The sequence below is a fragment of the Phaethon aethereus genome (assembly GCF_964289735.1).
Source record: "Phaethon aethereus genome assembly, chromosome: 1".
Taxonomy (NCBI): domain Eukaryota; kingdom Metazoa; phylum Chordata; class Aves; order Phaethontiformes; family Phaethontidae; genus Phaethon; species Phaethon aethereus.
The window spans coordinates 94,946,985-94,970,678 of NC_138575.1; the positions used below are offsets into that span (position 1 = coordinate 94,946,985).

Below are 23,694 nucleotides of genomic sequence, written 5' to 3' on the forward strand. Positions count from 1 at the left end.
GTGCATGATGTCTGAAAGTTAGCTGATCTTGCTTAGTTAACGTATGGCCCAGTTCTTGGTGTGTGGGCTGTGGTGTTTTGTTGTTTGTTTCATTTCGTTTTGTTTTCTTTTTACTGTTAGTATCTTCTGAATACATAGAGCTTAGAGTGAAATACTTGATTTGTGAAGCTGAGAGGGAGGGTTTTTTTTAACAGCTATTAATATTAATGGAGAAACAAGTCCTGTGCTGGCAGTGGGTATTTATGATCAACACTAGGTTTTTTTCACTGTGACTGTGACCCTCTGTGTTAATATTTCAGTATAAGACCTATTACACAGGATCGCCAGAAAGTCAGCCAGTTCAGTGAGTGTGTGTCACCTCCAAGGTGAAGCCAAGGGCATGGTAGCATGTGACAGGATTGGGTCTACTCTTTATTCATTTGGCTTGACTTGTCAGATACGGTAATAAGAGTCCTTTCCCTGCTATGAGAGAACCCTTGTCTGTGCTTCCTGTCTTCTGAAGGAAGAAGTGACCCATTCTTTCTATCTTGATGCTTGTAAGGTGTGACTCTGTCATGTTCCAGTTTGCAGGAGGAATGTGCTTTTGAGGCAAACCTCCTCGTGATCACCACATGGCATGCTTCTTATCGCAGGGTGGCCCTGGCACATGTGCACTGGGTTCCTTTCAGTTATCTGACTTCTGGCTAAGCCAGAAGGTGCACTGCAGGAGCATACCTGGGGCGCTGCAGCTGCGAAAGGGTGTTCAATCTGTGGGACCCTACTAGAATGAGTCAAGAGTAAAATAAACCTGAGATGCGTAATGTGAACGTGAGAACTCCATAATTTCTTGCTGTATAGTTATACCCTTGTTGCCCCAAACTACTTACTAATGTCAACACAGCCATAAAGTGCCAGCTGCTTGTTTGGAATGGGGCTGCATCTCAAATAAGCTCATGTCTTCAGGAGATGGTATTTTCACGTTAAAACACTTGTTTCAAATCCCATTCTTGTTTGTTAAATTGCCATATATAATAATAACAACTCTTAATTTTCCTTCCTGCCTCTCTTACGTACTTTTCAAACTTGAAGTTATTTATTGTCTTCCTGGGTTACGTATTCTCTTAAATATGCTGTCTCATGGTATAAGCTTTCAGTCATGCAATTTTAATGACTCAGTATGACTTATACTAGCAGAGAACTAATTTTATCTCATTCTCTACCTATATTTTCCATTATAAAATCTACTCCTTTTCTGTCACTTGCTTTCTTTCCCTGTGTTCATGAGTTTTCTTCTTTTAAAAATTGATAATACTTGAAGTATGATAAAGAAAGCTTTTTTAAAAAAATGATTTAATAAATTATTGGTTTATTCAAATACATCATGTGGATATTTGAAACTTCTTACTTTTTCCCTTCATTAGTGCTGACAAAATATACCCGTTCCTGTGTGCTAATGACTTTATCAGAGTGGCGGAGTTCCACGGGAGCGATAAGTTTGAGTTACCTTACGGAATAAAGAGAGCAGGTTTGTGTTCCCCCTGTACCCTGTTTTCAAACAGAAATACCTAAATGGCATGTAAGACCACCTGAATCTCTGGCCCTGGTCTTTCCTGTTCACTGATGCCAATCCTTTTGGGCATATCTAGCAGTGACTTAATGGTTTCGTTTAGTCCCTCTGACCTGGCACCTTCCTGTTTTTAACAAATAAAACACGATGTTGGGGTTGTGCCTCTTAGTAGAGAAGCTCTGAAAAGGTGGGAGTGAGGAAGAGTGGAGCTTATTCAGCTTCCTTTCATTTGAGTGTGGGCTGGAGTGCTGTAGGTATTTAGCTAGTGCTTGGCTAGGTGAAATACTAGCTGGGTCAGTGTGATGGGGTTCGATCAACATGCCTAAGCCGATCGGGATCCAGACTCCTACTGAGGCAGAAGTCCCCAGGTTGGGGCAGTTACAGCAGCAAAATTTCCCTTTTACTGGGCTAGCTTCTCCCACCAGGGGAGGTGTCACTGAAGCTGCAGGGGATATTCCTGCCATGGCATGGCTGCTGTACCCATGCAAAGTGTTTGCCTGCTGCCCGCATTGGTCAGGACAGAGTAGAGAGGGCCAGAGACCCTAAAGGTCTTGGTCGCCCTTTTGGAAAGGATTGTAAAGTCTCAGAGTTTTTAACACTGAACAGTGCACCTTCCTAGTACGCTGTGGATTTGGGCTTTAGACTTTCGATTTGTGCTCCATCAGTGTAACAAGGATGGTGCATTTTCCCACATCTCTGAGGTTGCGGTGAGGAAAAGTATGTTTGGGAATGAGTTGAGGCCCCGTCTCAGAGGCACGTTGAACGTCCAGCAGGCTCCTGCCTGCTGGGGGAGAGCTGGGACGGTGCCTCTCCCCAGCTTTGCCAGTGAGCACAGGCTGGTTTGATGTCTTCTCCCAAGACACATAATGCTGTTGCTCTCTCTGGCTGTGCAGCCCCCGTTGGGTCAAGGCTGCTTCAGCTGAAGGTGGGGAGAAGAAAAAAAGTCAGTTAGGATGCAGGTCTTGGATACTCTTATGACACTTATTTACTGTAACAAAAATTTTTTTTTGATACAAATCCTGTACTGTTTTCCATCAGGGGAGTGTTGGGGCAGGAGAAGCTTCCCAGAGAGGAGCTCGGATAAACCTTAATTTTTTTGGCATCATTGATTGACCTGTGGCCCTAAATTACAAGCGTTCTTGGTTTTTATGCACAGCGCATAAAAACTACTGTGTCTGAAAATGCTCTAGGCAGGGTGGTATGCTTATTTTTATATTGGAAAGCACTGAACATTTTCATTAATCCTCTTTTGTATTTGCTTTCTAGAGCAATTTTTTCGTTTAGCCCTTTCAAGAGTGCAGAACTGTGGGCTTTCCAATGAAGGTGACAGGTGAGGTCATTTATTTGCTACTGTTTCTTTTCATTGCATTTTTAATATTTAATATTTATCTGAAAATGAATGTCAGTGGTGTTATCCTGTAATGGATCAAGTTAGCCAGGATGTGGATCTGACTGACAGTGTCCAAGCAATATATAACTGACTCAAAAATTGAAGTAAGTTTGGTTTTAAATATACAGAGCACCAGCATTCAAGAGTAATTTTTCTGTGAGGGAGCTTAAACTTACAGTTTTCTTTTTATAAGTGTGTTAGAAATTTGCTAACTGAACGAAGTCCCATCTTCCTGTAGTATCTTTTCATACCTGAGGGAAGTGAAACCACCCTTTAAAAAGTGAATGGGATCTCCTCTTTCAAAGTCATTATTAGTGTAAGCTAGAGAATGTTTGAGATAAGCAGACGCAAATCAATGACTCTTTGTACGCAAAAGAAATCTTACGCATATCCCCGTGCCGCTGCATCCGCTGGCCTGCCGCACGCCCTCGTTTGTATGTGTGCTCAGCTTCCTTTTCCAGTGAATGGGGGAGATTGTAAGCAGCCAGCAAAGGCTGTTCCTGGCATTTTGGGAATAACCAGGGTGTGGCATGGAGTGGAGCATGCCTTAGATAACTCGCTTCCCATGCATTAGATTAAAACTCTGGGTTAGAAGCCAATTCTGCCAGGATTTTTTTTGTTTGGTTTTGCAGGGTCTTTCTGTGTGTGTGTGTGTGTGTCTTGCTGTTGCTGGGGTTTGGTTTGGCACTTTGGGTTCTTTTGGCAGGGGAGAGGGTTTGGAGGTAGTGTAGTAGGGTTAGCCAATATACTAAAATTCTGCATTTACCAAGTGATGCAAATGACTTCTTAGATTTGCAGTCTAGCAAACAGGCTGACAACCTGCCATATATCATGTTAATATGCAGACTTCTTAATAGAGTTGAATGTAAATAGTGCTGAGGTTGGCTGTACTTGGTTTTGTTTTTTAAACAAGGAGATCAAACAGAAGATTGTTGCTTCAGGCCAAATGCCAGGATCGCATTTTAATTAAACTTGCGTGGAATATGAACAAATAATTGGTGTTCAAGCCTAAGAACTATCTTTGTTTTAATACTCAGGTTTCTTTTTTTTCACCTACTGTACTTCTTCCTTTCCCTGTGTTTAGTATCTATTTCTAGGATGTTCAGGTTTACTCTTAAGGTGATAGAAAATAGGGGGTTTTCCTTCCCCCCCCATCAGGAGTGTGATAGTTGGGGAAATTTATATTGAATTGGCTGACAAAGGCTAGTCTTTTGTCTGGAGTTTGAAGGAGAATGCCAAATGTTGTATTAGAAATTTCCTGAAATCACAAGTTCAGCACTATAGTCGTTTTGGCTGTGAAGTAGAGACACTTGCAGTACAGCATAGTACCTTTTAAATGGAAGTGTCTACCTGTCAGAAGTAAGGTAACTTGGTATTTAACCTTTGAATGTAGGTTGTCTGAGATATAGGTATGTTTAGTGGTTCTGGGAGATATGCTTCATTTTAATAAAAGTAATATACTTCAGTAGTACTGAAACAAAATGAGAACTACTACTATTTACTAGGGAGTAATATAAACAAATCAAATGTACAATGACTTCATAAAATATATTCTTTCTGGATCCATTGGATTTTCTGTATAGTACTGTTAAGGCATGAATCACTGTAGTAGGGAAGAGCTTTTATAATGGAGATACAGTGGCTTTTAAATGTGAAACACTCTGGGAACTAATCCTAACAATGTCGTCCAGTTATACAGAATTATTAGGCAGCTTTGTAATGCTGCTGCCTAATTCAGCCTTCTTGGCAGAAGACAAACTGAATTTCCCTGTAAAGTTTTCTTGAGGCAAAGTGGAGGAACCTGCTATAAAGTATTTTAAGAAGTATTAGGCTATATGAGCACCAAATCTATGGTATTTGTTGTTGGTCGACACCAAATTGCTGTCTTTGTGTGTGACTTAACTCACTATGTACAGTTTTACCTACAAAGGATTTTTTTCCAAACAGTGTCTTTTTCCAAACTTAAGTGGAATTCTCACTGGGTAAAGGTCTAGTTCTCCAAAACATTTTGGAACTGAACAGTGTCACAAACTTCAGTGGAATAGCCCATAGGAGAAGGATTTTCCAGGCTAGGGGTGTATTCACAGAGTCACCTCTGAACACCTGCTCTACCCATTTCATCATAATTACTCACTGAACACTCTCAGGACTCTAATCTCAACAGCAGTAAATTCTTACAAATGCATTTACACAGTCCTGAGTCAACAAAATGTGGCCTCTGCATCCTCCTTTTACCAAATAACCTCAAAGGAAATTGCATTCCTCAACTGACTACGGGGGTGTGTGTTAAAGGAGTTGCGTTTGAGATGTTCTTTTCCCTTTTCCACAGAAACAGTATTTCAGTGGAATGTGGAGGATGCAAGCCTTTTGACCTTTAAAGGCTACATTTCCATTTAACAATGGTTTTCTTTTTTAGCCTAGGAAAATGTTTCCTATAGCATTTCACCATATAAACAAAATACGTAAACTAATGCCTGACCTTGAGATTAAGAGGCTCTTGTACACCACATGAACAAGGCAATGGTCTGAGTGACTAAAGGGATTGCATTTAGATGTTGGAGATTGGTTACCATGCGACTTGCATCAGGATCCATTTATACTCTAAGCAGATCTCTTAACACCTAAATGCAATCCCTTAGTCACTCAGACCATTGCTATGGCAATTGTTATAGCTGAGGTCTTAATATTTTTCACTTTCATCAGTATTGTGCTGGTGGCTGTAAGCTGGACCTCTAGATATTTAGTCTGTTATATTTCACTTGTAGCATACCTGATGTTGTTGGACATCTGAATTTATTTCTTGCCAATTTATTGACTTGGAGAAAGGGTGAGGGTTACTCACCCTTTGGAGTGAGTGTTTGGGTTTTCTTAATATTGAAAAAGTTATGAAAAAGGAAACTTTTTTTCTACTGTGGATGTAGACCTATGACTGTAACTGGAGACACTTGAATACTGGGGGGCAGTGGGAGCTAAGGGGAGGAGACAATTCGGAAATAGCACATTCGTGCCAGACTTCCTGTTTGATCTGGCCCGCTTCAACTTCCTGAGCTTGACAGAGATTAAAAGCTGGTCTTTCTGATTTGTTTGACTGTATTCATGACTATATTAATGTACAGTTCCTCAGGAGTATGTGATCTGCTTGTTGACTTTATCTGTTTCAAAAGTTCACATGCCAATGTTAGATGCTTCATTCGTTATTTGAAGGTAGCTGATAACTTTATTTTGAGTATGCATGTTAAGAGCACTGGAGTTTGAAAGCTTAATCAAACTTCAAATTTCACTCAGTTTTCCATGCAAGTAGTATTAGTCAGTTCTTGGCCGCTAACAAGATCTGGTCTGCGTTCGTCAGTAAGAGGGAAGAGTTAGGATTTCATGTGAGAGCAGCTACCCAGTATCTGTAACTGCGCAGACCTCAGTTGCCCGGCTCTAAAGTCACGTTTTCACCCTCCCTGCCTGGAATGTGTCCTGCTACATCACAACTGCACAGTGCAGAGAGGGGAAACCAAAAAGCTCTTCTGTTTTATACCGGAGTGGAAGGCATTATTTCAATAGCTAGGGATTCACATAGCGAAGAAGCTTCTTAAATCATACCCTCTGCCAAAAGTTAGAAGGTATGTAATAAGGAATCTCTTCAAGTTCATCTAAAGGGACAGAACAAGCGTTGCCTTCTCAAAGTAACTTTTGGCTGCTTATCAGGGTCAGAATATTACAAATCACTTGTAATGGACTTGATATCGTTTTTGAGAATTCACACCATGTAGAGTATAAAAGAAAATATTCAGCAAGATCAGGAGCAATTTTTCTGGCTTCTTACTACCTTTTTATTTACGCACCTGAAGATGAGTTCATGTATGGTGTTCTCAGTCACTGTCAAACCATGGTGTCCACCAAGTACTGGGGATGGATGCTCTAGTCAAGAGGTACCACAGGATTTGGAGTATGAGTAGCAGTTTAGGATTTGCATTGTGGTGATGAGGTTTGTACCTCAGTTACCCAGATGTGGCCACATAACTTTTGGCGATGCTCAATTCAGAGGTTTGAGATGATTGAACTTTCAGTGATTTACAGAGGCATGCTGTAAATGACAGGGAAATGTGATGCAACCATACGCTAATTCTGCGCTTTTCCCCTTCTCCCTCATTCCACCTTCATCACTTACCGATCATGTTTTTTGTCCAGTTTTCTTTTTTCCTTCCTGTTTCTTCTCACTGTAGGCCAGGACCTTGCTTGAGGTCTATGATATAGCTGCAAGTAACAGTGTAATTCAGGAAAAGGGTAACTTCTGCTCCCTTCCTCCCACTGTAAACTTTGCAAGATGGACTATGTTCATCAGCCTGCTTTCTCAGGATATCTCAAAACTAGATTGAAAAACTAATTTGAAAATGAATGGGCTGGAACAGTCCTGCAGTAAGGAGGGGAGGGTTTTGTGGGTGTGGAGGGAATGGGCATACTGAGGACAGGCTGGTGCAACGGGTTTTCACCCCTCTGATTTCCGAGGTGCTGAGCCACGTGGACTTGTGGCATTAGCTGGAAATCTTTTTATGAATTCTTGGCTTCTACTGAGCTGCTCAGGCAACACTAGTGAAAGGTGTGCCAGCTTTTTCCATGCCACCCTACCCTGAGAGCTGCATTTAGCAGCACTATTTATATAGCAGATGTGGCCCTAGCGCAGCAGGTGAGGAGGTGCCATCCCAGCATTTCTTTTGAAATACAGTGCTTTTTACAGTTGGCGTTTATTCTTATTTCACCTTTTCTTTAAGCGTCAGGTTTTCAGCATTGCTTTGAGGCCCAGCTTCTTTTCCCTAGTCCACATGCCGTACAACATAACTGCATTAACAATTCTGTAGGAAATACAGGGAACTGCTTTGTACACTGAGATGTCGGTCAGTCTCGGCTGGAACAGGCTGTTTTCATTGATGTTGAATAATGCTCTCCTCAGCTGAAAAAAGCAGGTTGGACTATCTAGGAGAAAGACCTTAATTAGTCTGCATAAAGTGGCACACTGGGCATTTAATACAGATTATAGTATTCTTTGCAACACAGTCCTGGGATCCCTTAGGGTAAGAAATAGCATAGAGCCTTTTTGTTATTTGAAGAACAATGGGAGTGGGACCTTGGGAGATGGCTCATCCTCAGTAAGCTGTGAGCCTGTTTGTGTCTGAAGAAAATACCAACATTTTTATTTTGCCATTGTTTCTGCTGCAGCCGAGTTGAACAGCTTTTGCTCTAAATAAAGAAGCATTTTTACAACAAAAAATGATGTGCTTGTTCTGTAAGGATGTGTTTGCAATCTTACATGTTGAATGTAAACCTCCCTTAAAGAGGCAAAAGTTCTTGAGTAAAAAACCAGCAAGCCTGTCTGTGTGCTTTTTTTTTTTTAGCAAAGTATATATTTTACTAGTATTGGAATAAGACAGTAGAGAGCAGAAGATACACTTAGAAAACCTGGGATAACTTGGAAAATCTTACCATTAGAATTTACTTTCATAAGTTTAGCATTTGCATAATACTTTTTTGTGTGCTTTTTAACTATGAATATATTCCAAATTTGAAAGGAATTACTATTTTGATATGATGTGGTATAAGGTCTAATTAGTAGTTCAATGTTTTATATACTTAGTAATGCCATCTAATTCGAATCTAGTCATATGAGAACGCAACTTTTTAATCAAGTGTATCCCTCATGACAGCATGCACTTCATCACGTGTTTAATCAAGTTTAGACAGCACTTTCTAAGTAGAAGGAGAAAAATCAACATGATTATATTAATTTGAAGAGCCGTCACATGTGTCATTGGGCTAAGGTTTTTCACAGGTACAGTTCAGAGGCCTGTAAGGTAAATTGTGAACATAAATCTTGCTGCTTTAGCTTATGCTGGAGATCTCGTGTTGTACAATATTGGAGAAGCACCTTAATTTGAGTTAGTTTTTCCGGGCATACTCTATCCTGATTGTTACACCCCCAGACTGGGACAAGTTTGAAGCATTGTGGGAGATGGTTTATCTAATGGCACCCATATCACCAACTGGTTAGATGATCTGAAACAGCAAACCACTAGAAAAAGGACCTGTATAAGAACAGTTTTACATTGAGAAGCTGTTTCCTGACTCTGGCAGTCCCTGAAATAATGCAGCCACATTTTTTTTTGAAAGCTGCCTCAGTGTGTGATAGAGAGACTGCTCTGTAGGGGCCAAGGAGTGTAAAAGATACAGGACTTCAGTTAGTAAATGAGCCAGGTAAATGCAAATATATCATTAATAACAATATGAAGTGGGGGAAGATGTGCATATTAAAAGTTCTGTTTGTTCCACAGCATTGCCTGTCGACGGTGTGTTGTGGTCGGTAATGGAGGAGTACTTCGAAATAAGACATTAGGGGAGAAAATTGACTCATATGATGTGATAATAAGGTAAATGGTATCTCCTTTTCATTTTGTGTACATGCAAAGAATTAACAAACTTTTCCTGTCAGCCAGTAGCTTTGGAGTTATTATACAAATGAAAATGTATAAAACTTCCTGTTTTACTTGTTCTCTCTCAGCCCTCATTTAAAAAAAAAACTTAGGAAAAAAATGGGTCAGTGTGTTATTACACAGACTGATCGATACAGGGGAGGAAAGATCGCTGGGTGGTCAGTCTGCCTTGTGCATGGATGCACACGTGCAAGACGCTGCCGTCAGGGATGGGTCCAAGCATGTGACAGCCCGGAGCCCTGCATGTACCCCTCGCTGTGAGCCAGCATCCCGGGCAGCCCTGCCTCTTACCTCCTGCACCACACCTGTCTGACCCCTGTGCTGGCATGTGCGTTGCTCCGAGTGGGTTAAAAATGATGTTTATGCTGGGAAGTCCCCCCCAAGGCACATGTCAGCTGGAGGATGATGTTGATGTCTGCCCCTTTTTCTCAACTATGAAGTTAGTTCATACTGGAAGTTTATGAGATGCCTCAACCTACCGGAGCATGCTGGGGTCTGAAGAAGAGGCATCTGGACTAGGGAAACTGGGGAAGTGCTCAGAGAAGAACAGGTGAGGGGCATGGGGGAAGCTCAAATGCCAAGCAAACTGAAAATGGGTTATTTGGCTAATTATAACAGAATTTTCTGCACATTAAGAAAAAGATAAATCAGTTTCTTCTGTACAGGAACTGAGATGGTAACTGATTAAACAGCCCTTGTACCTGTAGGTGCCCTGTCAGATAGTGTGCTCTTTCACTAAAACCTCTGAGCTGCCATTTCACTTTGTCTGCTTCAACATTGTGTTGAACATTGAACAAAATCTCATTTTCGTTACCTTGTCATCAGTCCTAATGCTCATTTTAGTAATAGTATTTCAGTCTTCAAGCGCTACCCTAGAAAGTTGTATACAAAGCCTGGAGTTTGACATGCATGTGAAAGCATACTGATAAGGTGGAAAAATACATGCAGTTCTTCAACTGCAGCTCCCCTTATAAACTTAAAATGATAGAAAATGATCCAGATAATATCCCCCTTCTTAGGAAACTTTACTTGCCTGACAACTTGGTGCTCTACAAAAAGAAAACCCACCTTGCGCTTATTTTCACTGTAGTATAATGATGCAAGGAAGCTCCGTGGATTATTTTTAAGCTATTTCCAGTATTTGGGCTCCTTGTAGATCTATCTACTCTTCTTAAAATTGAAATTTTTGTGTAGACTGGTGTCACACTTAAAAACAGCTCTAAATTCAAAACTGCGTCAGAAATATAATACACATTTGTTTACTGTGAATTGAGCAAAGAGGTGGTGTTTCCGTATTTAATTACAACTTCTGATAAAACTTTGAAATATTCCCTTGTCTGCATACCTTGTTTTGCAAACATTTACTCCTAAACCACGTGCCTCCTATTCTCAGCATTCAGTCACACTGGCAGGAATGGAGCATGCAGAGACTGCCTAAATTCTCCAAAGAATATGCAACACACCCACAAAGCAAAAACTGTAAGATGGAGACTTAAACACAGCCCCTCTAACACCTCAGAGCAGAGAGTGCTGACCCACCTGCTCACTGCTTATTAACCTGTTATATCTCAAACCAGTGCCAGCTGTGCAAATACTGGGGGGGGCAGGGCGGGGAACCCAACACCCAAAACCCACCAAACAAACAAACCCAAGCAAACATAAAGATGTATTGGCATCAGGTACACAGTCATAATCCCTGTTCCTATATGCTGTAGACAGTGAAGAGTATTAAAACATTCTTGAATTGCCTACTGTATGACTTGGATCATGGATGGAGCAATGGGTACTTCTCCAAGCCATATACTCTCTTTGATCTTCTCCAGTTTCTGCATTTGAGCCAAATCAGAAGGCCACTTGCTCAAGTGACACACAATAAGCAATTGTGTGATTGTATTCTAAACCACCGTGGCCAAGTTCCGGTATGTGCTTGATCCCTCTGAGTTAGAGGGTGAGTGCACCTGGTAATTGCTCATCTACCATGTAATGTGATAAGTAAATGCTGGGCCACTAAACGCTACGGTACCTGGACACGCTCTCTCAGACAGACTAATGTGTGTGCCAGCCACCGCATAGTAAGGACATGGGTGGGGTAGTCATTGCCATCTCCGTGTCTCTGTCCTCTGCAGAATGAATAATGGCCCTGTTATAGGGTACGAAGAGGATGTTGGGAGGAGGACGACTTTCCGCCTTTCTTACCCGGAATCCATCTTCTCGGATCCAATCCACTATGACCCTAATACAACTGTTGTTCTCATCGTCTTCAAACCACGTGACTTGAAGTGGCTTTGGGAGATACTAGGTGGCCAGAAAATAGTGAGTTTAATTATTCATGTGCTTTGGCTCAGCTTGCCGCACACCTCTCATGTGAGTTACCTGTTTTGCTTTTAACCTTTAGTCCTCCTAGCTGGAGGAAGCACTGGATCTCCCAGTCAGTCTGCTCAATATGCCTTTCCCATAAATGCTTTTGTCCTCTTTTTCACCCACGTTTGATCAGTTCCTCATCCCAAAGCAGTTTTCCTCTTGGAAGTACCTTTTAATCCTCTTCCTAGCACTGTTTCATATTCTAACATGCATGCTCCAGCCATTTCCCAGATTATTTTATCTTGCGCACTTTGTGGAATTGCAGAATAATGTTGGAAGGGACCTCTCTCTAGAGGTCTTTAGTCCAAAACCATGTTGAAAGAGTGCAAGGCCAAGTTCAAAGCATCATGGGCATCATGCAGGTACGTTTTGAGTATTTCCAGGGACATTTCTACAATCTCTGTTTCAGTACTGCACCACCCTCACTGGAAAGAATTTCTCCTCATCCTTTCACTGTGCACCTCCGAGAAGAGTGTGATCCTGTCTTTTTTTGTAAACCCCTGCCAGATAGTTGAAGATGGCTTGAACAAATCCAGCCTCCTCAGACCCTTCCTGTTTCCTGTGTGCTACAGCCACTCGGCCATTTTAGTGGCCTTCTGCTGAGCTTGCCTCAGTTTGCAACTGTCTTGCACAAGAGGGAGCCTGAAACAGCATTTGTGAGACCGCAGAAAGGCCCAGTACAAAGTACCTGAGTGTGATAACTTCTGTCTACCTGTTCTCTATGCTTTCATTAACATGGTCACGCACACGATGAGCATTTACTGCCTCCAGGCATGCTGCTGGTGCATGTTGTCCGTCAGGCACCTTTCTGCAAAACTCTTTCTAGCCAGCTGGCCTCAGCCTCTGCTGCTGCAGTGGGTTATTCTCTTGCAGGAGCACAATTTGGCATGTGTGTTTGTTGAACTTTGGGAGACTCAATGCTGCTGCTCTTCTTCAACCGCCTGCTCTTGGATTTTGCTCTGGTTAGAGTTGCTGCAAAACCAAAATCAACTGTTTATAGCCTTTAAAAAAATGTGTATTTGCTTGCCTGTTACAGAGTGCTAAAGGCTTTTGGAAGAAACCGGCCCTGAACATGATATACAAATCTAGTCAAATCAGGATTCTCGACCCCAGCATCACCAGAAAAACAGCTTATGAATGGCTTAATTTCCCAACAAGGTTTCCCAAAAAGGAGGTAGGCTTTTTTCTTCTCTGCCATTTGGTTTTGTGCAACCAAAAGTATATTCAGAGGTAATTATCTCTTTATTATAGTGGACTATGTTAGAACATATTTTAGGTTTGCATTGCATTAGTTTGTATTTAGCTGGTCCTCGAAAAAGATGGGAAAATGGAATCCAGAAAGAAAGTGGGTAGATTTGTATACCAAAAATCTTTTTTTTTATGCATTCTGTAATTAGTATTAAATGAGACCACTTTTGTGGACGGACGTTACTGCCTTTTACAAAATTGGGAAAAGCAGACAGGCATTGGAACATGGCCAATCCAAAGAGCCTCTAGAAATATTAAGGAGTCTTGAATTATTAAATATAGAGTGTTTTATAGTTTTTTCTTAAAAAAAAAAAAGACCAAAAAACCACCCCACAAACAAAAAAAAAAAAACAAAAAAAACCCCCAAAAAGTCCCACACCAAACAAACAAAATCCCTCCAAAACCCAACAACTTAGTAATTCTAACACTGCTGCAGTTTGACACTGCTGGGTGTGGGTAGGGACTAGGGACCATACAGGATATTCCAGCCCCGCGCTAATAGCGTACGTCTAGCAGCATTCTTGTACTTACTGGTATGATGCCAAGCATTGTAATGACTTAACTGGCAATTTGGACATAAAAATACATTTTAACTGTCAGTTTATGACTGAAGAATGTTTCTGATGGCTGTAAGACTTCAAGCTGGAGACCTCCCTTTGCGCAGTCAGGACTGACCACGTGCTGCTCAGCACAAATACGGTTCCCTGGGGTCACACCGCTGCACAGAGCCGCTTCATCGGGATCAGCCAGCTGACACGTGTGGAAACGTTTGACAGGCTGTCACTGTGGAGTATCTGCCACAATTTTTTTCTGGTTGAATCTTTCTAATATTTGAGGGAGTTGAGGTTTTTTTTGCTTTTGGGAGTTTCTGTGCTTTTTTTTTTTAAATTTCTTTTTTTGAGCCTACTAGTGGCTTTTTCCTCCCTTATTAACTCTCAAACTGGAATACCCAGTTTGGCTGCGTGCTTGCTGCGGCTCCGTGGCATTTCAGCTCTTCAGCCGAGGGTGGGAAGAAAGCAGCATAACAGGTGGGCACCTAACTCTCTCCTAAAGGGCCACAGAACATCCGTGGCCTCCAGAAATCCCTCCTGTCTCTTCCTGTGCTCCCCTCGCAGTGGGAGTAGAAGCGAGACCAGTGCTGTCAGCGAGCCGAAGGGGTGTGCGTGGTGTCCTGGAGCTGGTACGAAGGCACAGGCCCCTCGGTCGCTTTGGGTAGTGTGCGTCCCCTCTGCTCCTCTCCTGCGCACCGGGCGCCCGTGCCCGGAGCTGGGGCAGAGTGTGTCCCTGCTTGGAGCCCCTTTCCGCCACCTCCAGACCCCACTTTCTCCACCCCAGGGGTCTTGCAGCCCCTCGTCCCCTGGCCTCCCTGCGGGAGACGCCGAAGACCACTATTGCTTTCCCCGCTGTCTCTGCCTTCTCCGTTAAGCCCATCTCAAGTTCCCTGTCTGCGCGTTTGTGCGTAGTCCACCAAGCTTCTCCGTTTCTTCGTTGGTGGCTGCAATGGTGTTAGCAGAGCCGGGAAGAACAACTGTAAAATCCGATGCGCTGAAGTCAGAAGGTGCTGCAGGGCCCTCACAGGCAGGGCTGTGCCCCTTCCCATTAAATGTGCCTGGCTGAACACGTTTTGTTACAGGACGAGGATATCTGGGTGTTGCTGGGGCGCTAGCGTGACAATACATTTTAAAGGTAGTGTTGCTGTTCTTAGTGTATTCTTTTGAGGTGAACTTTATGACAGCCAAAGGTAAACGGAGCTAGTTGCAACCTGTGATATTCCTGATATTTCCAAATAGCACTAATCCTGACGTGTAGCATTCCTGCCATAATTTTGGGGTCCTGTTTAGTGTGGACATTGCAATAGAGTCACCAGTAAATTTATGGTATTGGGCCCCTGGGGCAGAAAGTGATATTGCTAACTGGCAGGAGCCCTGGGCAATAGTGTGCATTTTAAGTTGATGTTATTTCTGGAGTACTCAGAGTTGTATAAAAGTACAAAAAAATTCTATATAAAAGGTGATAGTTCAGTTCTGCAACTTTAATTAGGCTTACAGAGCTGATGTTAGTAACTCTTTCCTGGGGGTTTGTTCTTTTTTTTTATATGATACAAAGAAATATTTTTCTGTATCGAGTGCATCTGCATTTTATCTGCACAGAGTTGTCCAGTACTGGTTTGCCTGCTTTGTTTCCAGCAGCAAGTGAATTGAGACTTGGGTAAGAGTTGAAAAAAGCATGTGACTTTGTGCTCAGTTTAAGGTTTGATTGCAGCTACCGAAAGCGTGTAGCTCATTTGGTCTCAGAGAAAATTGTTATTTTAGCTAAAGGTGTTAGTGCCTGAAAGTTTTGTCCATTTCTGGGGATGCTTTTTCCCCGCAGCTTCATCTGTTGGTCTAATGAAAGAGTTCACCTCTCTCTACAAACCTTGCCTCATTTACTTCCCCAGATCATTTTAGCTGTTGCTGCTGCTAAAACAGTCATGTACTTGATCACAAAACAGGATAGATGGTTGCAATGAGTTGTTCTGTGCTCTTGTAAGAAATGCTAATTTGTGGTTAGGTGCTCTTAATTTTGCACAGATAAAACCTGTTTATGACCTGCTCTTGATATTTTACATTGCATTTACTTCTGAGCTGTGTCACTGTAGGGAGAAATGAGCAATTTTATCTACAGTTTCTTTTCTTCTAATGGAAATAGTGGGGGAAGGTCTAAAGCAGTGTTCTTCTAGAATTTCCCTGCTTTGAAAAAGTTCAAATGCAGACAAATTTATGTAGCAGTAGCATTCATGTTTTTTCAATTTGGTGTGAGGAAGATTTGAGGCCTGTCATGTTGTTCTGTTCGTCTGGATCTCCATCATCTGGAAACTTCTGAGCACATCTGCTCATGGAGTCAAATTTGATGGGGTGAAATGGTCTCTAATATATTGAAGCCTGACCAGTTTCATGAAAGGAGGTTGCTGAGCAGTGGGATGGGGAGACCTTCCTGATGCCTGTGTGGAGGGAAGGGGTACAGTACGGGCTCAGCCCTCACTAGAAACCGGAGAATCCCAGGGAAGGCCAACATGGCAGAAACCCTGGTCATGGAAGACCTGTGGCAGTACCTTGCTCCTTATGAGACATGAAAGGATCAAACCGCAAAACCAAACGTGTGTAGAAGAGCCAGGCTGCCTGATTTCCACTGACTTTGTTCTTAGATTTGCTTTGGCTGTCAAGCTGCCGTTATTTATGTCTGCATGCTCTTTGTGTTTTGTTTTAGAAACCCAAGCATCCAACAACGGGACTAATTGCCATTACACTAGCATTTCACATATGCCATGAAGTTCACCTGGCAGGCTTCAAGTACGACTTCACTGACAGAAACAGTTCTTTGCACTACTATGGCAACGACACAATGTCTCAGATGATGCAGGTAACAAACACTTGCTTATGCTGAGAGAAATGCAGCTGGTGCGGAAGGCAAGTCAATATAGATAGAAGCGTGTACTGCAGGTCAGAAAGGCCCCCCATCTTCTCCTGGTTCAGCTGCTCATGGCTTAACATTGCTTGAATCTCTTCATCTCTGTTTTTCTTTTTGATAAATGTGATAATGATATTTGTGTTCCTTATGCTACACCATATTCTGGAACATCTGAGAGAGACACGTCTATGTGTATCTTCTGTTTTGCTTTGCTGGTGTTATCCTTAGGCTACGAGGCTCTTCTTCATAGAGGCGTATTTGCTAGCACTGTCAGAACATGAATAGCGTTGTTTCTGTTGCATTCTCTTTTTCCTTGGCACCTACTTGTACAATTTGTCATAGTTGCCAAACTTCTTAAAAAAGAGAAAAAAGAGAAAAGGGAAATGGAAGGAATTAAGACACACAAGCTTGCAGTTAGGAAAAGAACTGAACTTTCAGAAATTGAAAGCAGAAAGGAAAAGTAGCTCTTGGAGGGGGCTTGGAAGAGAAGGAACTGCTTCCAGGAGGTGGGAAGCCACAACTCATCAGGAGAGGGAGCAGCAGGAGGTTGGCAAACATCAGGGATGCCTTCTGCTCCCTCCTATTTTGCTACAATCCTGCCTCTGTTTTCTTTTGTCTCTGCTCTTGTCTTCAGCTCTGTACTCCGAACAACTCTATTGCCGCCCTTTACCTCAGTGTGAACAGTTTTCTCTTCCACGTGCATGCCCCGTGCATGTGGGGACCGTTTTCTATCCTCCCCCCTTTCCTGAAGAGGAAGGATAGGGACAATGCCCATAGGAGCCTCTCATGTCTCTTTGAGGACTCCTAGGTGCCTGCTGCTCTGCGATAGTTTTCCTCTGACACTGAACTCGCCTTCATTTTGCGGCTCCTCTCTGCCGGTGCTTTTTTGCAATGTATACCAAGCTTGGGTAAGATTGATCACAAGTTGAATAGACATTAATCTGTAAGTTTCCTAAAATCTTGAAACTTTTTAAAAAAACCTTATCATTAATTCTTTAGTGGCATTAAGTTGTAAATATACTATATATATGTATAATCTTTTATGCAGTATTTGTATTATATTCATTTTAATTCACTGGATTCAATGTCTTAAGATTGTCAGTAAACTTACTTCCCTCGTGCTGTCCTCCACTAACCTCAGTGATCTCCTGTGTATCCAGGATCTGGATGCAGCACGGAGGATGGATTGGTTTTGGCTTCTTGAAACTGTTTGGCAGGATGCATCCGATTTACAAATGCCTGATGTGTGCTTTTCGGGAACCTGCCATGAAATGTTGAGAATTATTCATTTTCTGACTGCTTGTGCTGTAAATGTGGTTACGCAGCCATTCCCTCTAAGCACGGGGAGGAATTGGGAGGGTTAGTAATGGAAGGACTTCTCTGAGACCATGTCTCACGCCTTCTTGCCACTGAAGGATCATGCTTTTTGGTTTGTGTCCGAACAGAAAATCTAGTTTTGAGCAGTAGCGTCACTCACCTGTTTTCTTGGGAGACTGTGCTACAGCCTTTGCTAAGAAGTCTTTTCCCCAGAGCTTTCCTACCTTTAGCATCTTCCAAGTAGCACAGGTGATTAAAAGGAAAGAACAACGAAGTGATGCTTCTGGTAATAATTTGAATTTAATGTTTTGTTTTGTTTTTTTTTATTATTCCCTCACATCTCTTTAGAATGAATACCACAACATCAATGCTGAGCAGAAATTTTTGAAGAAGCTTATAGACAAGAACTTTGTGGTCAATTTGACGTGAAAGCTGAATGGAAAATACGAAGAACAATTGCTATTTTCAAGAATTGAAAAAATTTTATTTTTTGTATGACATTTTTATTTTTTAAGTGCAGCATAACTGTTTACTGTTTAAAAGGAGTACAGAAACCTCACCAAGGCAGAAGCTTCTTCTAAGCCTGATGGTAATGGACTATTGCAAAGAGAGTTAACTGAATTTCTGTGAAGCTATTTAATAATGGGAATAGCATGAAACTTTCAGCTGAAAATATCAGGGATATGTAAAAATGTGATGCACATCACTTATTTATCAGCAAGAACTCTTTCCAAGTGATTACTTCTCTGGAATACTTCTGTTTGTGATGTTGCCCTCCGAAAGAGTTACACTGTCAAAAGACTTGAGACAACCAGTGTTTAATTAGTAGATGGGATGGGAAGTCTTAAATGTCTGTCTTGTAGTACGAAAATGGCTTTAAAACGATGCCTATAAATTGTTACTGTGTGTTTGGGAGAAGGGGGAACATACAGAGCGTACAGGTTTTGGTCTGCCCTACTCCGGAGGAGGGAACGTCCATCTTCAGCAAAGAGGCCACAGCTTCTGCACTGGCCATCGACTCTGAACTGCTGCCTGCCGTTGCCGAAAGTGAAGACCCTTTGGCTTGGTTTGTGGAGATGTTGGTATTGACAGTGCTCGAGTTGTACCAAGTTTATGGAAAACCATACTCCCCATGCTGTGCGTCCAATAAATTTTACAGTTGGTGAATTTCGAAAAGAGGGAAAACTCTTCCCTCTTTAGAAGACTCTTCCCTCTTTAGAAAAGAGGGAAAACTGAACGATTACCTGACACAAATTGAGAAAAGAGGGAGTATGAAGACTGAAGAGTTGTCCTAACTACCTTGCGTGTCAGCCGCTTCCCCCAGACCACAACAGAAACGTGAGCTGGGACAGAGGTGGTTGCGTCTGAGTTTAAATTTAGAGCCAACGCTTGTTGGATTCCTAGATCTCCAGGACAGGATCTCGTGAATCTTTCTGTTCACTCCCGAGGAATCGAGGTGTATTTTTCCAAACCAGCACAATCTCCTTTCTCAGATGCTGTAATGCATTTCCACTTTTGACATGCATTAATATGAGCAATGAATGGTCCCCTTTTTGGCAGTGGAGTGTGTTAGGGAACATCCAAGATGTACCTCAGCTGAATTAGCATTGGATTTCTGTTTACCTCTCCTGTCTTGACATTTAGGTTTAAAAGTTGTGGCTGAACTAAATCACTTAGCTGTGGAACTTACTCAGGATTTTAACTGAAACATTTATTGGGACATTTCAGTTTCCTGTATTGGCTTGTCTCAGACAAGCCTGCTGAATAAGTTAAATCTGCCTGGGAATGCCCTTGACAACTGTCAAAGAACAAGTAATATGCCGTTCCAATTCTCTCATAAGAGTGTATATATATTGTTTTTTTAATTGTGGCAGATTTGCTTGAAGATCTTGTGGTTATCTTGATCAATCACACCTAAAGAAAGCACAAAGAAGTCCGGTTAAAAAAAAAAAAGGTCTTTAAAGTTGGTAGAAAAACTGCTTTTTAAGAAAATTATAGAGAGAATTTTAGTAAGTTGAGGAAGAGAGAGTTTTAGTACGTTTTGGAGCAGTACAAACGATTGCAGTATGAATACAAACCTCTAGCAGGTCAAGAGAATGGTATTTGTGTTTTCAGAAGCTGAGGATTACACAGAACGCAATTTCTTTGCTGCAGCAATGTAGAGGAATAAGCATTGAAATGACCAGTGAAGAGACATCTTTCTTTTTCCTATTTCTCCTGGGGAGTGCAATAGGTATTTACAAAACCCCACCTTCCCGTAGTCCTCATCTCCCTCTTCAGCTCCTTGGCTCTGCCGTTGGGGAATTAGTGAGGGCCGTGTGATTTGGAAGGGAGCCACAGCCGAAGGGGAGGAGGATTGTGCTTTCACCTGATGACTCCTGAGCTTCAGTCCGTTTCAAGCAAATTGGACATACCTGAAGTAACTCCAGATGTCATAAAAGGTCTATATGGTGTGCGGAAGGACCCAGGTGTGTCCCCAGCAAGGGACAGGCTGTGCCATGGTGTTGCCAGCTGGATGTGTGTCCCTTGGGCCCAGCTGCTGCAGGTGATGCTGCAGGGTGACCGGCAAGAGCGTGGGGGAGAGAGGAGCGTGGGAGGTCCTGTGGTGGTGGAAATGGGGGAAAGCAGAATTTCTTCACCAGGTGGCAGAAGGGCTCTTACTCAGCTATTTTCATTTCCTTTTTTTTTCTTCCTTTTTTTTTTCTTTTAAACATGCACATTTCTGAGGCTTTGATGAGATCTTTGCTTAAAAATCTGAATACAAACAGGTGGGGTTTTGCATCAGAAAACAGTGACGCTACTGTCCTTGTCTCTACCAGCATTTATTTCTTGTGATTATTTCAGTTAATTAAAAAGGTTTGTATGTGACTCTGCAGCCCCAGACCTGCAGTGATTTAGACTACTGACGATAGCAATTCCATGTGGAAAAAATGCCGAGGTAAGACTTTTTTGCAAAGGTCGTGGTGTCGTCCCAGCTCTCTTTACATAGAAGTCCTGGGTAGATCTCAGACTGTTGAGAGCAGGGCTGCCTCTTCCCCCTCGAAACCCCCGGTCGCTTCTGGAGCCGGGCCCCCCAGCTCTCCCGCCGGCTGCTGCCGCAGATCCAGCCGCATCCGTGGAACGTCACGCAGTACAGACTGAGAGGTTTTTCTCCAGGGGAGCTGTTGAGTTTGCCCTCTCCTCATGGTGCCGGGTTCTTGTGATGGTGCAGGCTGCTTCCCTCTGCTTCTCCACCCCCGTCCCCAGCGACAGGAGCTGGGTAGGGACCTGTGATTCTGAGGATGTGGTTATTTTCTTGGCTTTATTTCCTCTCCAGAGATATTATTCCCACTAATCCAAGCTGATTCCTTCTCCTAATTTTCCTAGGAGGTTTACTGCTTTTTTTTTTCCTGCTATAGTTAAATTCCCCCAAAATAATTGGAAAAAAAGGCTTCATGGCAAGCAAATGGCATTGCCCCCGAACTGTTACTTAAGATAGACTCCTTTATTAGTATTTTTTTTACTACATTGGGTTTTGTCTCCCTAAGGTTTTTTTTTTCCATATAATGTTTGATATTCTCAATGCATTTAATATGCTATCTACAAGCATTTATCCTTATTGGCTGCTCCTTTTTATTTCTTTTTAATAAGCCTCCCCACTTGTATGACTGACTTTTTGAAATTAAGCAGTACTCCCAGGGATGTTTTTCCCCCACTTCTGTGCTCCTGCAGGGATGTCGAGTCCACGTATGCCAAGGTCACTGTCCCAGGGTGACTGAGTAATGTTTAGAGCCAGACCTGTTCACTCAGGCTGGAGGCAAGAGCTGATACTGCTGACAAACCCCAGGGTACGGGTGTTTTTTGAAAGCACAGCTTGCAGGCCAGTAGCTTTGCTCTTCAGTGATAAACTGTGACCCGAGTGATTCATTTCCCCATCCCCGTAAGACGTTGTGGTGTAGGACTCCGTGTACAGCAGCCCTGCTTCATCACCCGCATCACGCGGCCGTTTCTGCTGCTCTGCCTCGAGGACAGGTATTGCTTTCACGCTGACTTCAGGCAGGCAAGAACACCTGCACGTAGCGTGCTTCCCCGCAAAGCCTGCAGGTCGTGGTGTCTGTTCTGTCCGGGCACGCATCTTCGCAGGCGTTTTGCAATACCAAAGACTTGCCTTGGGAGTTTCTGAAAAAAGCAATAACACTGATGCCAAATACTTGTATCTTTTCTGAGAGCGAGCTGCTACTAAGATCTTCTGTTTCCTATTTTTTGCTGTTCCTGAAAGTGAAATCTCTGCACTGAAACTTCCTTTTAAAAGCTACCCAATTTTTTTATCGCAGCAGTGAAGCTGCCAGTTTTGAATCCCAGGGTGCTGCCGGCTGTATTTCCATATGTGGTAACGGTGTAACTATAGAGGTACCCGGTGTCTCCCATCAGTTTTCTTCCTGCATCAGTTGCCGTGTCAGATGGTCTCATCCCTCTTTCTGCTGTCCTGTTCTCCAGCAGCCTGCTGAATTTCAAGACAGCAGCATCTTACAGCAAAGGTGCTCCTGCATTTTGTCTGCCAGCCCCCTCGAAATACTGCACCATCAGAAAGACCCAGCTCTAAGGTACCTAAGTACGCACAGAACAGGCAGGATGACCTGCATCAGCCGAAAGCTCTGTTTGGCTCAGACTTTTAGAGGTTTTTTTTTTTTTTTTTGCTTGTTTTCTGTCAGGAAGGTGTTTTTCCCTCTGCTGTAATAATTGAGGGAAGTACGGAGATACAACTTAAGAAGGAAGGTCACAAACTGTTGCACTAGCTATGAATTTGAAAGTGCCTAAAAGATATCACTAAATGACATTTCCAGTGACTGTATTGGTGATAATAATAGAGAATCACAACTTTGGTGTTTAATAACGAGTGTGTGGTACCTCTTGTTTCCTATGCCCTGCTTTCCTTTTTAACAATGCCCTGGGAGGTAGTATAAATACCTTAGCTTTTAAGTGGAGTCTGATTTTTAAGAACACATGAAGCTCAACATCTGTTTTTGGTATTGGCAAATACTTATTTTATTTGCCATTTGTCTTAAGTTTTATATGCCTTTAAAGCGCCAGCTGTATTTCGAAGACATTCTTATGATTGTTTCAAGTGAAATTTTGAATGCTACAAATGGAAAGAGATTATTTTCCTGTGAATAAACTGTGTGAAAGATGGTGCCCTCAGGCTTATTTTTGCAAGGTCATTGCTGTGTGTGTGTGTGGATGCGCGCGTGTGCCCAGCCCCGTTATTAATGCTGTGTAAAGTACATACAGTGTTGTCAGGTGCCGTATCAAGTTCAGAACAACCTTTGGTGCTTAGTAGAGCAAAGAGAGCTGAAAATTTTTGAAGCTGAGTAGGCTGAGCTGTGCTGCGGGTGGAGATCTCACTTCAGGCTGAGTAAAAGCAAAGCTGGGGCATAGTTTTTGTGGGTAAGATCAAGAGCAGTATCCTCCTGATTTTAATTTTTCATGTTTTTTTAATCTTGCCTGTCTTACTGGGGACTTTCAGGGGAACGTTAAAATAAAAGATATTTAACTAAGAAGATGGTGCGTGACAAAAGACTTTAGATAGAAAGTGAGAGGCACTGATTGCGATACTTCGGTCATGTTTTGTTTTCTCTTTCTGTGCAGTAAAAATGAGATGCTGGGGAGCGGGGAGCTGCTTCGCCAGCAGTGTCAGGGCGTCCTGAGGGAGATTTAGAAAACGATTACCTGACACAAGTAGGTATTCAATGCATTCATTTTAGTATTGAGAGTTCAGGCATTCACCAGCCTGGAGGAAGTGCCTGTCTTTGAAGCGAGGTGGGGGAGCTGCACCGTGGGTTGTAATTTACTCCCCACAATGGAGCCGCGGTTGAAGCGCGATGTGGATCAGTGACAAGTACGTGGCCGCTTTCGCACTAGGTTTTTGCCACAGG

At 42.6% G+C, this 23,694-nt stretch overlaps 1 protein-coding gene across 1 annotated transcript; it reads left to right on the forward strand.

The window, feature by feature from the left end:
• Positions 1–379: 379 nt before the first annotated feature.
• Positions 380–18,633, forward strand: ST3GAL6 (ST3 beta-galactoside alpha-2,3-sialyltransferase 6; the record flags this gene model as incomplete). The annotated part of the gene is made up of 8 exons (XM_082006156.1): positions 380–441; positions 1,401–1,504; positions 2,813–2,876; positions 9,251–9,346; positions 11,536–11,722; positions 12,807–12,944; positions 16,265–16,417; positions 18,131–18,633. The coding sequence occupies 8 exons, from the start codon at positions 380–382 to the stop codon at positions 18,209–18,211; spliced, it is 885 nt and encodes a 294-aa protein (XP_081862282.1). The 3' UTR covers positions 18,212–18,633.
• Positions 18,634–23,694: the final 5,061 nt, after the last annotated feature.